At 51.1% G+C, this 15,000-nt stretch overlaps 1 protein-coding gene across 6 annotated transcripts in view; it reads right to left on the reverse strand.

The window, feature by feature from the left end:
• LOC132833928 (HEPACAM family member 2-like) overlaps positions 1–15,000 on the reverse strand; it is a 48,218-nt gene that overhangs the window by 4,565 nt on the left and 28,653 nt on the right. For 2 of the 6 annotated variants that reach the window (XM_060852596.1, XM_060852600.1), the window contains exons 2-4: positions 8,342–8,491; positions 5,423–5,764; positions 1,137–1,406 (exon numbers count right to left, since the gene is read on the reverse strand). In XM_060852596.1, the coding sequence (XP_060708579.1) occupies positions 1,137–1,406; positions 5,423–5,764; positions 8,342–8,399 (670 nt within the window). In that variant the 5' untranslated portion in view covers positions 8,400–8,491. Of the gene's footprint in view, positions 1–1,136; positions 1,407–5,422; positions 5,765–8,341; positions 8,492–9,453; positions 9,593–9,822; positions 10,123–11,045; positions 11,134–15,000 lie in introns of those variants that run through there. The other 4 variants (XM_060852598.1, XM_060852597.1, XM_060852599.1 and 1 more) reach the window with 4 other exon arrangements.

The raw sequence follows: 15,000 nt of genomic DNA on the forward strand, positions 1-15,000 counted from the left end.
GGGAGTCTCAAGTTAGAGGCAAAAACAGAAATTGTTGGAAAATCTCAGTAGATCTGGCAGCATTCGTGGAGTTAACATTTCGGAGTGACCCTTCCTCAGAAGTAGGGAACATAGGTTTAGGGTGAGAGGGGAATAATTTAAAAGGGACCTGAGGGGCAACGTTTTCACCCAGAGGGTGGTACGTGTATGGAATGAGCTGCCAGAGGAAGTGGTGGGGGCTGGTACAATGACAACATTTAAAAGGCATCTGGATGGGGATATGAACAGGAAGGGTTTGGAGGGATATGGGCCGGGTGCTGGGAAATGGGTCTAGATTGGGTTGGGATATCTGGGTCAGCATGGACGATTTGGACTGAAGACTCTAAGACTCTTTGACTCTATGACAAGGTACATGGGAGCACCACCCTCCTGCAAGTTCCCCTCCGAGCCCCTCACCATCCCAACTTGGAAATCCATCGGCCGTTCCTTCCTGGGTCAGAATCCTGGGATTCCCTCCCTCAGGGACATTGTGGGTCTACCCTACAGCACATGGACTGCAGCGGGCCAAGGAGGCAGCTCGCCCCCACCTTCCCAAGGGGGGGGCAACTAGGGATAAGGGGGAGATAAATGTTGACCCAGCCGTGATGCCATCAGCCCCTTGAGTGAATTGAAAAGACGCCTCACTGACTTCATACCCACCATTTTGACCATTCTCCCAGTGCCCCTGTAATAAACCCGCAGTATTCCATCCTGAAAACCTTGCTTTCAGTTTGATTTCATCTCTGCCATTGAAACCTTCTCTCGATCTGTACCTTGTACCTTATTCACTCTCCTGTTACCTTTTACGCACCGAGACTTGCGATCTCCAATCTGCCTTAGCCTTTCCCAAACCCTGCTCTCACTTCCTCTCCAAGCATTCGAGTCGCAAAACTATGCCCGTAACCGTCTCGCGTTTCTGAACTGAACACAAAAACCCAACCCCATTCCTGCGGTCCGGAGTTGCTGTAGCTCTTTCTGGTTGGATCTGAAATTGTAGCGCACACGTGATTGTTTAGTAAAGTGCTGTCCACTTGTAGGATCCTATCTAACAGGAGGCAACACCCAACCAGAGCGCGCAAAGTTTGATAAATGACATGAAGGTAGCAACGCAACGCCACCTGATAGGCTCAGACTTTGCGTCTGGTTGTTCAGTTGATTGGTGACCAGGCAGGTGTAGGTCCCACAGTCCTCCGCACCGAGCATGTACAGCTCAAGAGTCTGTCCAGAATTCCCAATGGACAATCTCTCCGTCTCTGTGATGTTCTTCCTGTCCTTAGTCCAGGAGAATTCCGGTCGTGTGCCACGTTCCACAGAGCAACTGAGAGTTATGTTCCGCATGGAGTTGGTAACGTTGGGGGTCATGGTGACCGTGACCCCTGCAATGTGCTCTGGGAACAGAAAGGACTGAAAGGTTACAATTGGACAGGCTAAGATATGGAATAAAGCTCTCTCTACAGTGTCCCTCATCAAACACTCCCAGGACAGGACAGCACGGGGTTAGATACAAAGTAAAGCTCCCTCTACACTCTCTCCCCCATCAAACACTCCCAGGGACAGGGACAGCATGGGGTTAGATACAGAGTAAAGCCTCCTCTACACTGTCCCCCCATCAAACACTCCCAGGGACAGGGACAGCACGGGGTTAGACACAGAGTAAAGCCTCCTCTACACTGTCCCCCATCAAACACTCCCAGGGACAGAGACAGCACAGGGTCAGATACAGAGTAAAGCTCCCTCTACACTGTCCCCCCATCAAACACTCCCAGGACAGGGACAGCACGGGGTTAGATACAGAGTAAATCTCCCTCTACACTGTCCCCCCATCAAACACTCCCAGGGACAGGGACAGCACGGGGTTAGATACAGAGTAAAGCTCCCTCTACACTGTCCCCCACCATCAAACACCCCCAGGGACAGGGACAGCACGGGGTTAGATACAGAGTAAAGCTCCCTCTACTCTGTCTCCCCCATCAAACACTCCCAGGGACAGGGACAGCACGGGGTTAATAACTGTAATTGCTTTCCTATATTAACACCAGAAATTACACCGACCAGAGTTTTGGATTAGATTAGATGAGATGAGGTTCCCTACAGTATAGAAACAGATCCTGTGGCCCATCAAGTCCACACTGACCCTCTGAAGAGTAACCCACCCAGACCCATTCCCCTCACCTATATTTATCCCTGACTAATGCACCTAACACAATGAGCAATTTAGCATGGCCAATTCACCTGGATCTTCTCTCTACACACCCAGACATCCCAAGGACCATCACTGGCCACCTCTCTCTCAACTCCATGGGAGCCACTCATCATATGCCTGTCACAGTCTTCACCATCGTTGAGGCTGAGAGTTTTCCAGCATATTACCCCTAATCACCAATGCTTGGCCATCTCCTCATTATTAGAGTAAAAAGTGAGGTCTGCAGATGCTGGAGATCAGAGCTGAAAATGTGTTGCTGGTTAAAGCACAGCAGGTCAGGCAGCATCCAAGGAACAGGAAATTCGACGTTTCAGGCCAGAGCCCTTCATCAGGAATGAGGAGAGGGTGCCAGGCAGGCTACGGCTCTTATCTCCTCACTATTGGCTCCTTTCACCTTGTCATATTCAAATATATCAACCTCATTTCGAAACCCTTATCACTTCTGTTGAACTCAGGTACTGAGTTGTCCCATTGTCTTATGACATATGAGAGTCACAAAGTCCTACAGCACGGAAACAGACCCTTCAGCCCATCCAATCCATGCTGACCCTAATTCATCCACAAACTCCATCAACAAACACATCGACCTGGACCCAATATACCAACCACTACAGCGGACAGCTGAAACTGACACCCGGAAGCGGCAAGGACAGACCACTATAAATACCGGAAGAAACATCAAAGAAGCGCTTTGTAGGAGGCTCCAGAGCACTGATGATGTCGCCTAGCCAGGGGACGAAACGTTTGCAACAAAAACTTCCAGCTCGGCGAACAGAACCACAACAACTGACCCTAATCCCCAAACTAACCCAGTCCCCCCCTGCCCTGCTCCTGGCCCATCTCCCTCCAACCCTTCCCTGTCCATGTCCTTATACAAATCCCTTTTAAACGTTGTAACTGTCCCCCCATCCCCCACTTCCTCAGGAAGGTCATCCCAACACACGGACCACCCTCTGGGGAAAACTGTTGCCCCTCGTGTCTTTTTTAAATCTCTCTCCTCTCATCTTAAACATGTGCCCCCCTGGTCTTCAAATCCCCCCCACCCTGGGGGAATAGACACCCACCATTCACCCTCTCTGTCCCCCTCATGGTTTTATAAACCTCTATAAGGTCACCCCTCAGCCTCCTACGCTCCGGGGAAAACAGTCCCAGCTTATCCAGCCTTTCTGTATAACTCCAACCCTCCCATTCCCGGCCACATCCTGGGAAATCTCTCCGGAACCCTCCCCAGTTTAATAATATCCTTTTCCCTTGTTGTTCTACTCATTTGGAAACTCCTAATTAATTATTGAGCACCTCAATTGAATCTGTCTGTGTTCCAGGCTCTGAAAGTCTTTCTAACTCTCACATTGCATTTACCTCCTGTGGACATCACCTCACAATCTGCAGCCCTTTGATGGGCCGGGACAGTTACGACACACAGTCGGGGAAAGTTCTCTCAAACCTCTTCGAACAGCATTACCTGTCCCTCTCTAAAGGAGACATCTCCAGTATCTCCCAGCTACCCTCATCACTGAAGCTTCTCACCTCCCCAACCATTCCTGCAACTCGGATCTGCGCTCTCTCTCCATGACTTACGCACGTCCTTCTTAAAGTGAGGAGCGGACAATACTCCAACTGAAGACTAACGAGTGTCTTGTACATAGATTAGATTAGATTCCCTAGAGTATGGAAACAGGCCCACAGACCCATTCCCCTGTATTTACTCCCTGACTATTGCATCTAACACGACAGGACAATTTCCCATGGCCAATCCACCCTAACCTGCACATCCCTGGGCACTATGGGACAATTTCCCATGGCCAATCCACTCTAGCCTGCACATCCCTGGGCACTATGGGACAATTTCCCATGGCCAATCCACTCTAACCTGCACATCCCTGGACACTATGGGACAATTTCCCATGGCCAATCCACCCTAACCTGCACATCCCTGGGCACTATGGGACAATTTCCCATGGCCAATCCACCCTAACCTGCACATCCCTGGGCACTATGGGACAATTTCCCATGACCAATCCACCCTAAACTGCACTTCCCTGGGCACTATGGGACAATTTCCCATGGCCAATCCACCCTAACCTGCACATCCCTGGACACTATGGGACAATTTCTCATGGCCAATCCACCCTAACCTGCACATCCCTGGACACTATGGGACAATTTCCCATGGCCAATCCACCCTAAACTGCACTTCCTTGGACACTATGGGACAATTTCCCATGACCAATCCACCCTAATCTGCACATCTTTGGACTGTGTGAGGAAACTGGAGCACCCGGAGGGAACCCACGCAGACAAGGTGAGAATGCACAAACACCACCCATTTGCCCAATGTTGGAATCGAACCTGGGTCCCAGGCAGCAGTGCTGGCCACCTCTCAGGCACCATTAACCCCAATCACCAGAGTCAGCCGCTTCTGTCTCCATCATTATTCTCAAATACCTTGATTGACTTCCAGTCTGCATACTATTAACCCCATCCATCATGGTTGGCCATCTCTCTGTACACCATTAATCCCACTCACCATATTTGGCCATATCTGTCAACACCATTAGCCCTCATCTGTATAAGTTGACATCTCCATTCACACTATTGACAGCACTCATCTTAATTGTCTGTCTCAGTCTATACCACAAATCTCACTCGCCATAGTTGGACACCACTGTATACAACATTAACCCCAATCACTGTAGTTGGCCACACCTCTCTCTCTCTACCATGAACGCCAATCAGAATGGTTGACCACCATTATGTACAATATTAACTCCAATAACCATGGTTGGCCACCTGTCTCTACATCATTCCCCCATCTCACTGCAGTTGGCCACCTCTTTCAGAATGAACGAACACAAGCAAAATATTTGGCCACATTTGATGACACCATTGACCCCAAACCCCTTGGGGGTGGGTCGGGGAACTTCCATTCACATGAATAGCAACACTCATCATAGTTAGACAATTCTGCCAACGCGATTAATCCCACTTATAATAGTTGGCCAATGTCGTTCAGAACACATGATTAATCCCAGCCATCATAGTTGGCCACCTCTCTCGCTGCACGATTTGCCACAAGCGAGCTATTCAGCCAGATCTGTTGACACCATGAAGCCCAATCACCGGGATGGCAGCTCTGTCCCACCACAACAACAACACTCGTCATGGTTGGCCACCTCCCTTGATACCCATGGACAGACTTACCGTACATGGTCACCTGAGTGGAGGCTTTGTCCTCAGCGCCATCGTCTGCGGTCACTGTGATCTGATAGGTGCCCTGGTCAAATGGGGTGAAGTTGGAGAGGCGGAGGGAGCCGGTCTCGCTGTCAAATTGGATGCGAGTGCGGTAAGGGCTGGATGGGATGGTTGTGTTCATGCTAACGATGTACTGGAGGATACGGGTAGCACCCACGTTGTCCACCTTCCAGATGATGCTGTGCAGTCTGTTCGAGGGCCCCACGTGGTAGCTCGCCTGAAGGTGAATGGGCTGCCCACTGATCCCATAAATCACAGCATCTCGCAGATTGACATTCAAAGCATAGCCAGCTGCAAGGGCAACAGAGGGACAGGAAATCCAGGTCAAACTAACCAGACAGCAGTGAGATGGACACACACACACACACACACATCACCGAGAGGCACTGGAGGGAAACATACAGGCAGATAACCCTCCGACACTGCGGCACTCCCTCAGCACTGACCCTCCGACAGTGCAGCACTCCCTCAGCACTGACCCTCCGACATGCGGCACTCCCTCAGCACTGACCCTCCAACAGTGCGGCACTCCCTCAGCACTGAACCTCCAACAGTGCCCACACCCTCAGCACTGACCCTCCGACAGTGCGGCACTCCCTCCACTGACCCTCCGACATTGCGGCGCTCCCTCAGCACTGGCCCTCCGACAGTGCGGCACTCCCTCAGCACTGACCATCCGACAGTGCAGCACTCCCTCAGCACTGACCCTCCGACAGTGCGGCACTTCCTCAGCACTGACCCTCCAACATTACGGCACTCCCTCAGCACTGACCCTCCGACAGTGCGGCACTCCCTCAGCACTGACCCTCCGACATGCGGCACTCCCTCAGCACTGACCCTCCGACAGTGCGGCACTCCCTCAGCACTGAACCTCCAACAGTGCCCACACCCTCAGCACTGACCCTCCGACAGTGCGGCACTCCCTCAGCACTGACCCTCCGACAGTGCGGCACCCCCTCAGCACTGACACTCCGACAGTGCGGCACTCCCTCAGCACTGACCTTCCGACAGTGTCCACTCCCTCAGCACTGACACTCTGACAGTGCGGCCCTCCCTTAGCACTGACCCTCCGACAGTGCGGCACTCCCTCAGCACTGACCCTCCGACATGCGGCACTCCCTCAGCACTGACCCTCCGACAGTGCGGCACTCCCTCAGCACTGAACCTCCAACAGTGCCCACACCCTCAGCACTGACCCTCCGACAGTGTGGCACTCCCTCAGCACTGACCCTCCGACAGTGCGGCACCCCCTCAGCACTGACACTCCGACAGTGCGGCACTCCCTCAGCACTAACCCTCCGACAGTGCAGCCCTCCCTCAGCACTGACCTTCCGACAGTGTCCACTCCCTCAGCACTGACACTCTGACAGTGCGGCCCTCCCTTAGCACTGACCCTCCGACAGTGCAGCACTCCCTCAGCACTGACCCTCCGACAGTACCCACTCCCTCAGCACTGACCCTCAGACAGTGCGGCACTCCCTCAGCACTGACCCTCCGACAGTACCCACTCCCTCAGCACTGACCCTCAGACAGTGCGGAACTCCCTCAGCACTGACCCTCTGATATCTCCTTACCCCTCCCCCACCCACCAGTCCTTGTTATCACACAGCCTGCCATTACTCAACCTCTATTGTTTCCACCATCAGCTATTCACCCTCCCAGCCTCATCCCTCTCCACGTCTTTGTCTGTCTAACTACTCCTATCTCTTTTTAGGCTCCATCCTCACCTTACCCTGTAACCCCCTCCCTGACCCAATCCTCTGCACATGAAACATTCCCTAGCAAGGTTAAATCTCATGGAATACAGGGAGAACTAGCAATTTGGATACAGAACTGGTTCAGAGGTAGAAGACAGAGGGTGGTGGTGGAGGGTTGTTTTTCAGACTGGAGGCCTGTGACCAGTGGAGTGCCACAAGGATCGGTGCTGGGCCCTCTAGGGTTGGAGGATCTGAGCTACAGGGAGAGGCTGAACAGGCTGGGGCTGTTTTCCCTGGAGCGTCGGAGGCTGAGGGGTGACCTTATAGAGGTTTATAAATTCATGAGGGGCATGGATAGGGTAAATAGGCAAGGTTTTTTCCCCCTGGGGTGGGGGAGTCCAGAACTAGAGGGGCATAGGTTTAGGGTGAGAGGGGAAAGATATAAAAGAGACCTAAGGGACAACGTTTTCATACAGAGGGTGGTACGTGTATGGAATGAGATGTCAGAGGAAGTGGTGGAGGCTGGTACAATTACAGCATTTAAAAGGCATCTGGATGGGGACATGGATAGAGGGATAGGGGCCGGGTGCTGGCAAATGGGTCAGCACGGACCTCCTCCACCCACCGGCTGGAGGAAGAACACCTCACCGTCCTCTGTGGGACCCTGCAACCACACACGATCAATGTGGATTTCCCCTCCCCTCATCCCAGGTCCAACCTCCCAACTCAGCACCGCCCTCTTGCCCTGACCATTTTCCCGTTCCGCCCTCCCCTGTCATCATTACCTCCAGCCATTGCACTCACAGCTGCCAACCTCTCCCCAGCCCCAACCCCCTTCCACTTATCTCTCAGCAACCCCCCCCCCCACCCCACAAGCCACATTCCTGATGAAGGGCTCTTGCCCGAAACGTCGACTCTCCTGCTCCTCGGATGCTGCCTGACCTGCTGCGCTTTTCCAGCGCCACTCTAATCTAGACTCTGATCTCCAGTCCTCTAATTCTCCAAGGAGAGTACTTCCAAACTCCATACAGACGTTCACCGAAGGGTGGGATCGAACCTGGGAGCCTGGTGCTGTGAGGTAGCAGTGCTAACCACTGAGCCACCATAGTCAGTGACTCCCCAATGAGGGGGTAACATCCTGTTTTCCCAGCCCCAGGGTGAGATGCCTTACCTGTCAGGAGGAGCACCACATTAATGAATACGATTGCCTTCGGTCCCTTGATATCCATGGATCAGCTAAACATTGGGAGCTCATCCAATCACCTTGGTTCCGTTCCCCCATTTCTCCCCATCCGATCAGTACATTCCTGCCGGCCACTCCCTGTCAATGATACAAGGCTCTGGTTAGTACGAAAAATCCCAGCATTTGGGAGCAGTTTCCCAGGGAATGTCCACACGGAGAGAGAAAGGGAAAGAGAGAAGGGGAGAGATTGAGCGAGTGTGACATGGAGTGAGAGAGGGGGAAGGAGGGAATGGGAAAGAGAGAGAGAGACAGAGGGAGGGAATGGAAAAGGGAAAGAGGGAACGTGAAAGTGAGGAAGAGACAGTCAGAGAGAGAGACAGAGTGACAGAGAGCCAGAGAGAGAGAGAGAGAAATTGAGGGAATGGGAGAGAGATAGAAAGGGAAAGTGAAAGAGAGAGAAAGAACAGACAGACAGAGAGAGATAGAGTGACAGAGAAACAGATACAGAGAAAGAGAGAGGGAGAGAGATTGAGGGAATGGAGGAGAGAGAGGGGGAATGTGAAAGAGAGAGAGAGAGACAGAGAGATACAGACAGACAGACTGTATGACAGAGTGACAGAGAAACAGAGACAGAGGGAGAGAGGGAGAGAGAGAGAGATTGAGGGAATGGGAAAGAGAGAGAGGGAGGGAATGGGACAGAGAGAGGAGGAATGTGATAGAGAGACAGAGAGATAAATACAGACAGAGACAGAGTGACAGAGAAACAGAGGTAGAGAGAGAAACAGAGCGAAAGAGAGAGACAGAGATTGGAGGAGTGGGAAAGAGAGAGAGGGAGGGAGAGCGAGAGGGGAAGTGAAAGAGAGGGAGAGAGGCAGACAGACAGACACAGAGACAGAATGACAGAGAAACACAGACAGAGAGAGAAACAGAGAGACAGAAAGAGAGAGAGATAGTGATGGAGGGAATGGGAAAGGGGGGGAGATAAAGAGACAGAGTCAGACAGAGAGAGAGAGAGAGAGAGACGGAGTACTGACAGGAGGCTAATACAGAGCCAGTGCACCCACATCCCACCCATTGTGCTCCCACGTTCTGGTACTCACCACCCCTTCACACCTTGCCCTGCAGTAAACTGACAGAGAGTGAGAGAGAGAAGGTGAACATTCCTGAATTCAGGGAGGGGCAAACTGGCTGGGGGCAGGGTTTGGGAGAGATCAATCCCCTGCCAGCTCCAGCCATCCTCCTGTTGCTGTCTGAACCGAATGCTTTCAGTATTGCACCCAGCTCGAATTAGCAAGCACTTCAGGGAAAATGAAACCAATAGTGGAAGGCCATGGGTCAGCATGTTCTGGAACAGCTCTGGTTTGCAGGAAATGTTGTTGAACTGAGATAAATAAAAACAGATGTTTTCTGCAAAGTCATCTGCCTCAGAACCCATGAATCACAAGCTGAGAACTCTAATTCACCCTCACCTTCCTTTACACCACCCATCATGGTGTTCTTTCAGATCCCATAGAGTCTTCGAGATGTACCGCACAGAAACAGACCCTTTGGTCCAACTCGTCCATGCTGACCAGATATCCTAAACTAGTCTAATCCCATCTTCCAGCACTTGGCCCATATCCCTCCAAACCCTTCCTATTCATATATCCATCCAGATGGCTTTTAAATGTTGTCATTGTATCAGCCTCCACCACTTCCTCTGACACCTCATTCCATACACGTACCATCCTCTGAGTGAAAAAGTTACCCCTTACATCCTTTTTTATATCTTTCCCCTCTCACCCTAAACCTATGCCCTCTAGTTCTGGACTCCCCCACCCCAGGGAAAAGACCTTGCCTATTTACCGTCTCCATGCCCCTCATGATTTTATAAACCTCTATAAGGTCACCCCTCAGCCTCCGACGCTCCAAGGAAAACAGCCCCAGCCTGTTCAGCCTCTCCCTGTAGCTCAGACCCTCCAACCCTGGCCACATCCTTGTAAATCTTTTCTGAACCCTTTCAAGTTTCACAACATCTTTCCGATAGGAAGGAGACCAGAATTGAATGCAATATTCCAACAGCGGCCTAACCAATGTCCTGTACAGCCGCAACATGACCTCCCAACTCCTGTACTCAATACTCTGACCAATAAAGGAAAGCATACCAAACGCTGCCTTCACTATCCTATCTACCTGCGACTCCACTTTCAAGGAGCTATGAACCTGCACTCCAAGGTCTCTTTGTTCAGCAACACTTCCTCAGTCCTTACCATTAGGTGTATAAGTCCTGCTAAGATTTGCTTTCCCAGAATGCAGCACCTCGCATTTATCTGAATTAAACTCTATCTGCCACTTCTCAGCCCATTGGTCCATCTGGTCCAGATCCTGTTGTAATCTGAGGTAACCTTCTTCGCTGTCCACTACACCTCCAATTTTGTCTTCTGCAAACTTACTAACTGTACCTCGTATGTTCACATCCAAATCAGTTATGTAAATGACAAAAAGCAGGTAAAAGGCGATGAGACAGGGTACAAGTAAGTGGGAGACAGCTTAGTGGGCTGGGGTCAAACAACTATCTCTCCATCAACGTCAGCAAAATGAAGGAGCTGGTCATTGACTTCAGGAAGGGGAGTGGAGGGCACGTTCCCCTCTGCAACAATGGGGCTAAGGCAGAGATGATCCAGGGTGCCAAGCTCCTGGGAGGGAATCTCACCATCAATCTGTCCTGACATTCCTGGTCAAGGGCTTATACCCAAAACGTCCTTGCATTCTGCCTCTCTACATGACTCCATCTCTCTCTCTCCCCCACTCTCTCTCTCCCTCTCTTCATCACTCCATCTCCCTCTCTCTCCCTCTCTCTTGACTCCATCTCTCTCTCTCTCCCCCTCTCTCTCTCAACTCCATCTCTCTCTCTTTCTTCATGACTCCATCTCTCTCTCTCTCGATTCCATCTCTCTCTCTCTCTCCCTCCGTCTCTCGCACTCCAGTCTCTCTCTCCCTCCCTCTCTCATTCTCACATCTCTCTCTCTCTCTCTCTCCCTCCCTCTCTCACACTCCAGTCTCTCTCTCCCTCCCTCTCTCACACTGCTGTCTTTCTCTCTCTCTCTTTCTCTTTCTCTTTCTCTCTCTCTCTCCTTCTCTCGCAGTCCGGTCTCTCTCTCTCTCTCTCTCTCTCTCACACTCCAGTCTCTCTCACCCCCTCACTCCTGTCTCTCTTTCCCTCCCTCTCTCAAACTCCTGTCTCTCCCTCTCTCTCTCTCTCTCTCTAGCTCTCCCTTATTCTCTCTCTCTCTCACTGTCTTTGCTTCTCTGCTCTCTGTCAGCTTTACCGTCCCTGTCTCTCAGTCCCTCCCACCCTGTTCCCCTATGTTTTTCCCAACTCCAGCCTCTCTCTCTCTCTCTCTCTCTCTCTCTCTCTCTCTCTCATGTTGGCTCTCCCTCTGTTATCTGAGCTCTGCAACCTTCACACCATCACGGTGTTCTGTTGTTGTGACACTGTGCAGGTGATGTACTGGAAACCCTGATGAGAGTCAAAAGCTGAAGGAAAGTGAAACCTTTTTGTGGTCTTTGAAGTCTCGATTACGTCAATACATTCCAGCTCCTGACCTTTGACCCTGACTCTACGATTGCGTCACAGAAACAGACCCTTTAGCCCAACCCGTCCATGCCGATCAGATATCCCAACCTAATCTAGTCCCATTTCCCAGCACCCGGCCCATATCCCTCCAAACCCTTCCTGTTCATGTCCACATCCAGATGCCTCTTAAATGCTGTCATTGTACCAGCCCCCACCACTTCCTCTGGCAGCTCATTCCATACACGTACCACCCTCTGGGTGGTAAATACTGGGCACAAGCAGCGACACCCAAATCCCAGCAATAATTATCCAAAACAAATTAGCCAAAGCACTCCAAACTTATGCAGGCAAAGGGTCAAAGGTCATAGTTCCTTGAAAGTGGAGTCCCAAGTAAATAGGATAGTGAAGAAGGTGTGAGGTATTAGTCAGTGCATTGAGTACAGGAGTTGGGAGGTCATGTTAGAGCTGTTACAGGACATTGATTAGGCCACTTTTGGAAAACTGCTTTCAATCCTGGTCTCCCTGCTCCAGGAAGGATGTTATTAAAGTGGAAAGATTTATGGGGGACTGGAGTGTTTGAGCAACAGGGACAGGCTGGAAAGACTGGTCCCCTTCTTCCCTGGAGCATTGGCAGCTAGTGGATGACCTTATAGAGGTTTTTAAAATCCTCGGTCCCTTTTATATCTTTCCCCTCTCACCCTAAACCTATGCCCCTCTAGTTCTGGACTCCCCCACCCCAGGGAAAAGACCTTGTCTATTTACCCTATCCGTGCCCCTCATGATTTTGGGGCTGTTTTCCCTGGAACGTCGGAGGCTGAGGGGTGACCTTGTAGAAGTTTATAAAATCATGAGGGGCATGGATAGGGTAAATAGGCAAAGTCTTTTCCCTGGGGTGGGGGAGTCCAGAACTAGAGGGGCATAGGTTTAGGGTGAAAGGGGAAAGATTTAAAAGAGAGCTGAGGGGCAACTTTTTCACGCAGAGGGTGGTACGTGTATGGAATGAGGTGCCAGAGGAAGTGGTGGGGGCTGGTACAATGACAGCATTTAAGAGGCATCTGGATGGGTATATGAATAGGAAGGGTTTGGAGGGATATGGGCCGGGTGCTGGCAAATGGAGCTAGATTAAGTTAGGATATCTGGGTCAGCATGGACAAGTTGGACCGAAGGGTCTGTCTCTGTGCTGTACACCTCTGTGAGTGCAGATTAGAGTGGTGCTGGAAAAGCACAGCAGGTCAGGCAGCATCTGAGGAGCAGGAAAATCGACGTTTCGAGCAAAAGACCTTTATCAGGATTAGGGTTTTTGTCCGAAACGTCTCGATCCTTGGATGCTGCCTGACCTGCTGTGCTTTTCCAGCACCACTCTAATCTTGACTCTGATCTCCAGCATCTGCAGTCCCTACCTCCATCTCTGTGAGTGCTCCCAGCTTACATTCCCTGTAGGTTAAGGACAGAAATACCTACTCCATCAACTTCAGAATCTCCTCAACAAAAAACGGGAGAATTCACCTGTGAAAGCAGCAGAAAAGGGTGGTTATGAAGACTTGCCTTTAATAGTTGGGGTAATGAATGCGAGAGGAGAAAGTGAGGACTGCAGATGCTGGAGATTAGAGCTGAAAATGTGTTGCTGGAAAAGCGCAGCAGGTCAGGCAGCATCCAAGGAACAGGAGAATCGAAACAGGAATGGCTGAAGAAGGGCTTATACCTGAAACATCGAATCTCCTGTTCCTTGGATGCTGCCTGACCTGCTGCGCTTTTCCAGCAACACATTTTCAGTAATGAATGTGAGAATAAGGATTGGATGACAAAGTGGTCTGTAACATCAGGTCGACCCCAGTTTAGAGTATTTCGGGCTTTTTAGGTGACCATACTGCGGGAAGGATCCAGGAGAGTTTTACAGACAAATACAACTCAGACTAAACCTGAGCTGAAGTAATACTAAGCAAATCAGTTACAAATGACTGGGGACTAGATTAACTCACCCTGACAACATTGGAATCCTTAGCTTTTCTTATGGAAACCCAGGGGGCTGGACAGTTTGAATGAACCTGGGGAGGTCAATGACTCTACCAGGGGGTGAGGAGGAAGAAACAGCCCAATATCCAGGAAACAAGAGCTGTTTCCCAACGTCGCACAGAGTAGGAGTTTGACACTATCGCTGGCTCAAGAAACCCTGGTGTCACCCCAAACCACATCTCACTGACTCACACAGCCCACCACAACAAGATTACAAATCAAACCTCCACTTCCACATGCACAGGCTGCCACAGAGCAGTGATGGGAAAGCTCCCTCTACATTGTCCCCCCCATCAAACACTCCCAGGGACAGGGATAGCATGGGGTTAGATACAGAGTAAAGCTCCCTCTACACTGTCCCCCCATCAAACACTCCCAGGACAGGGACAGCACGGGGTTAGATACAGAGTAAAGCTCCCTCTACACTGTCCCCCCATCAAACACTCCCAGGGACAGGGACAGCACGGGGTTAGATACAGAGTAAATCTCCCTCTACACTGTCCCCCCATCAAACACTCCCAGGGACAGGGACAGCACGGGGTTAGATACAGAGTAAATCTCCCTCTACACTGTCCCCCCATCAAACACTCCCAGGGACAGGGACAGCACGGGGTTAGATACAGAGTAAAGCTCCCTCTACACTGACCCCATCAAACACTCCTGCGACAGGGACAGCACGGGGTTAGATACAGAATAAAGCTCCCTCTACACTGTCCCCCTTAAACACTCCTGCGACAGGGACAACACGGGGTTAGATACAGAGTAAAGCTCCCTCTACACTATCCCCCCATCAAACACTCCCAGGGACAGGGACAGGATGGGGTTAGATACAGAGTAAAGCTTCCTCTACACTGTCCCCTGATCCAACACTCTCTGGGAGTGTGGTGATTACTGAGGAAGGGGAGACCAGTCGGAGTGTAGTCAGTCACCTCAGGGCCGGGTGAGATGGCCCTATAACATTGTTGTGGGATTATTCATCCAGGACGCTCAGCTCCTGGTTACAGGGCCCCAGGTTCGAATCCCAACACAGCGCAGGCTGGGATGGAAAGCAGGAAAAATTGGAAATCGTGGTTCTGTC

This window comes from Hemiscyllium ocellatum, chromosome 38, assembly GCF_020745735.1.
Source record: "Hemiscyllium ocellatum isolate sHemOce1 chromosome 38, sHemOce1.pat.X.cur, whole genome shotgun sequence".
Lineage (NCBI taxonomy): Eukaryota > Metazoa > Chordata > Chondrichthyes > Orectolobiformes > Hemiscylliidae > Hemiscyllium > Hemiscyllium ocellatum.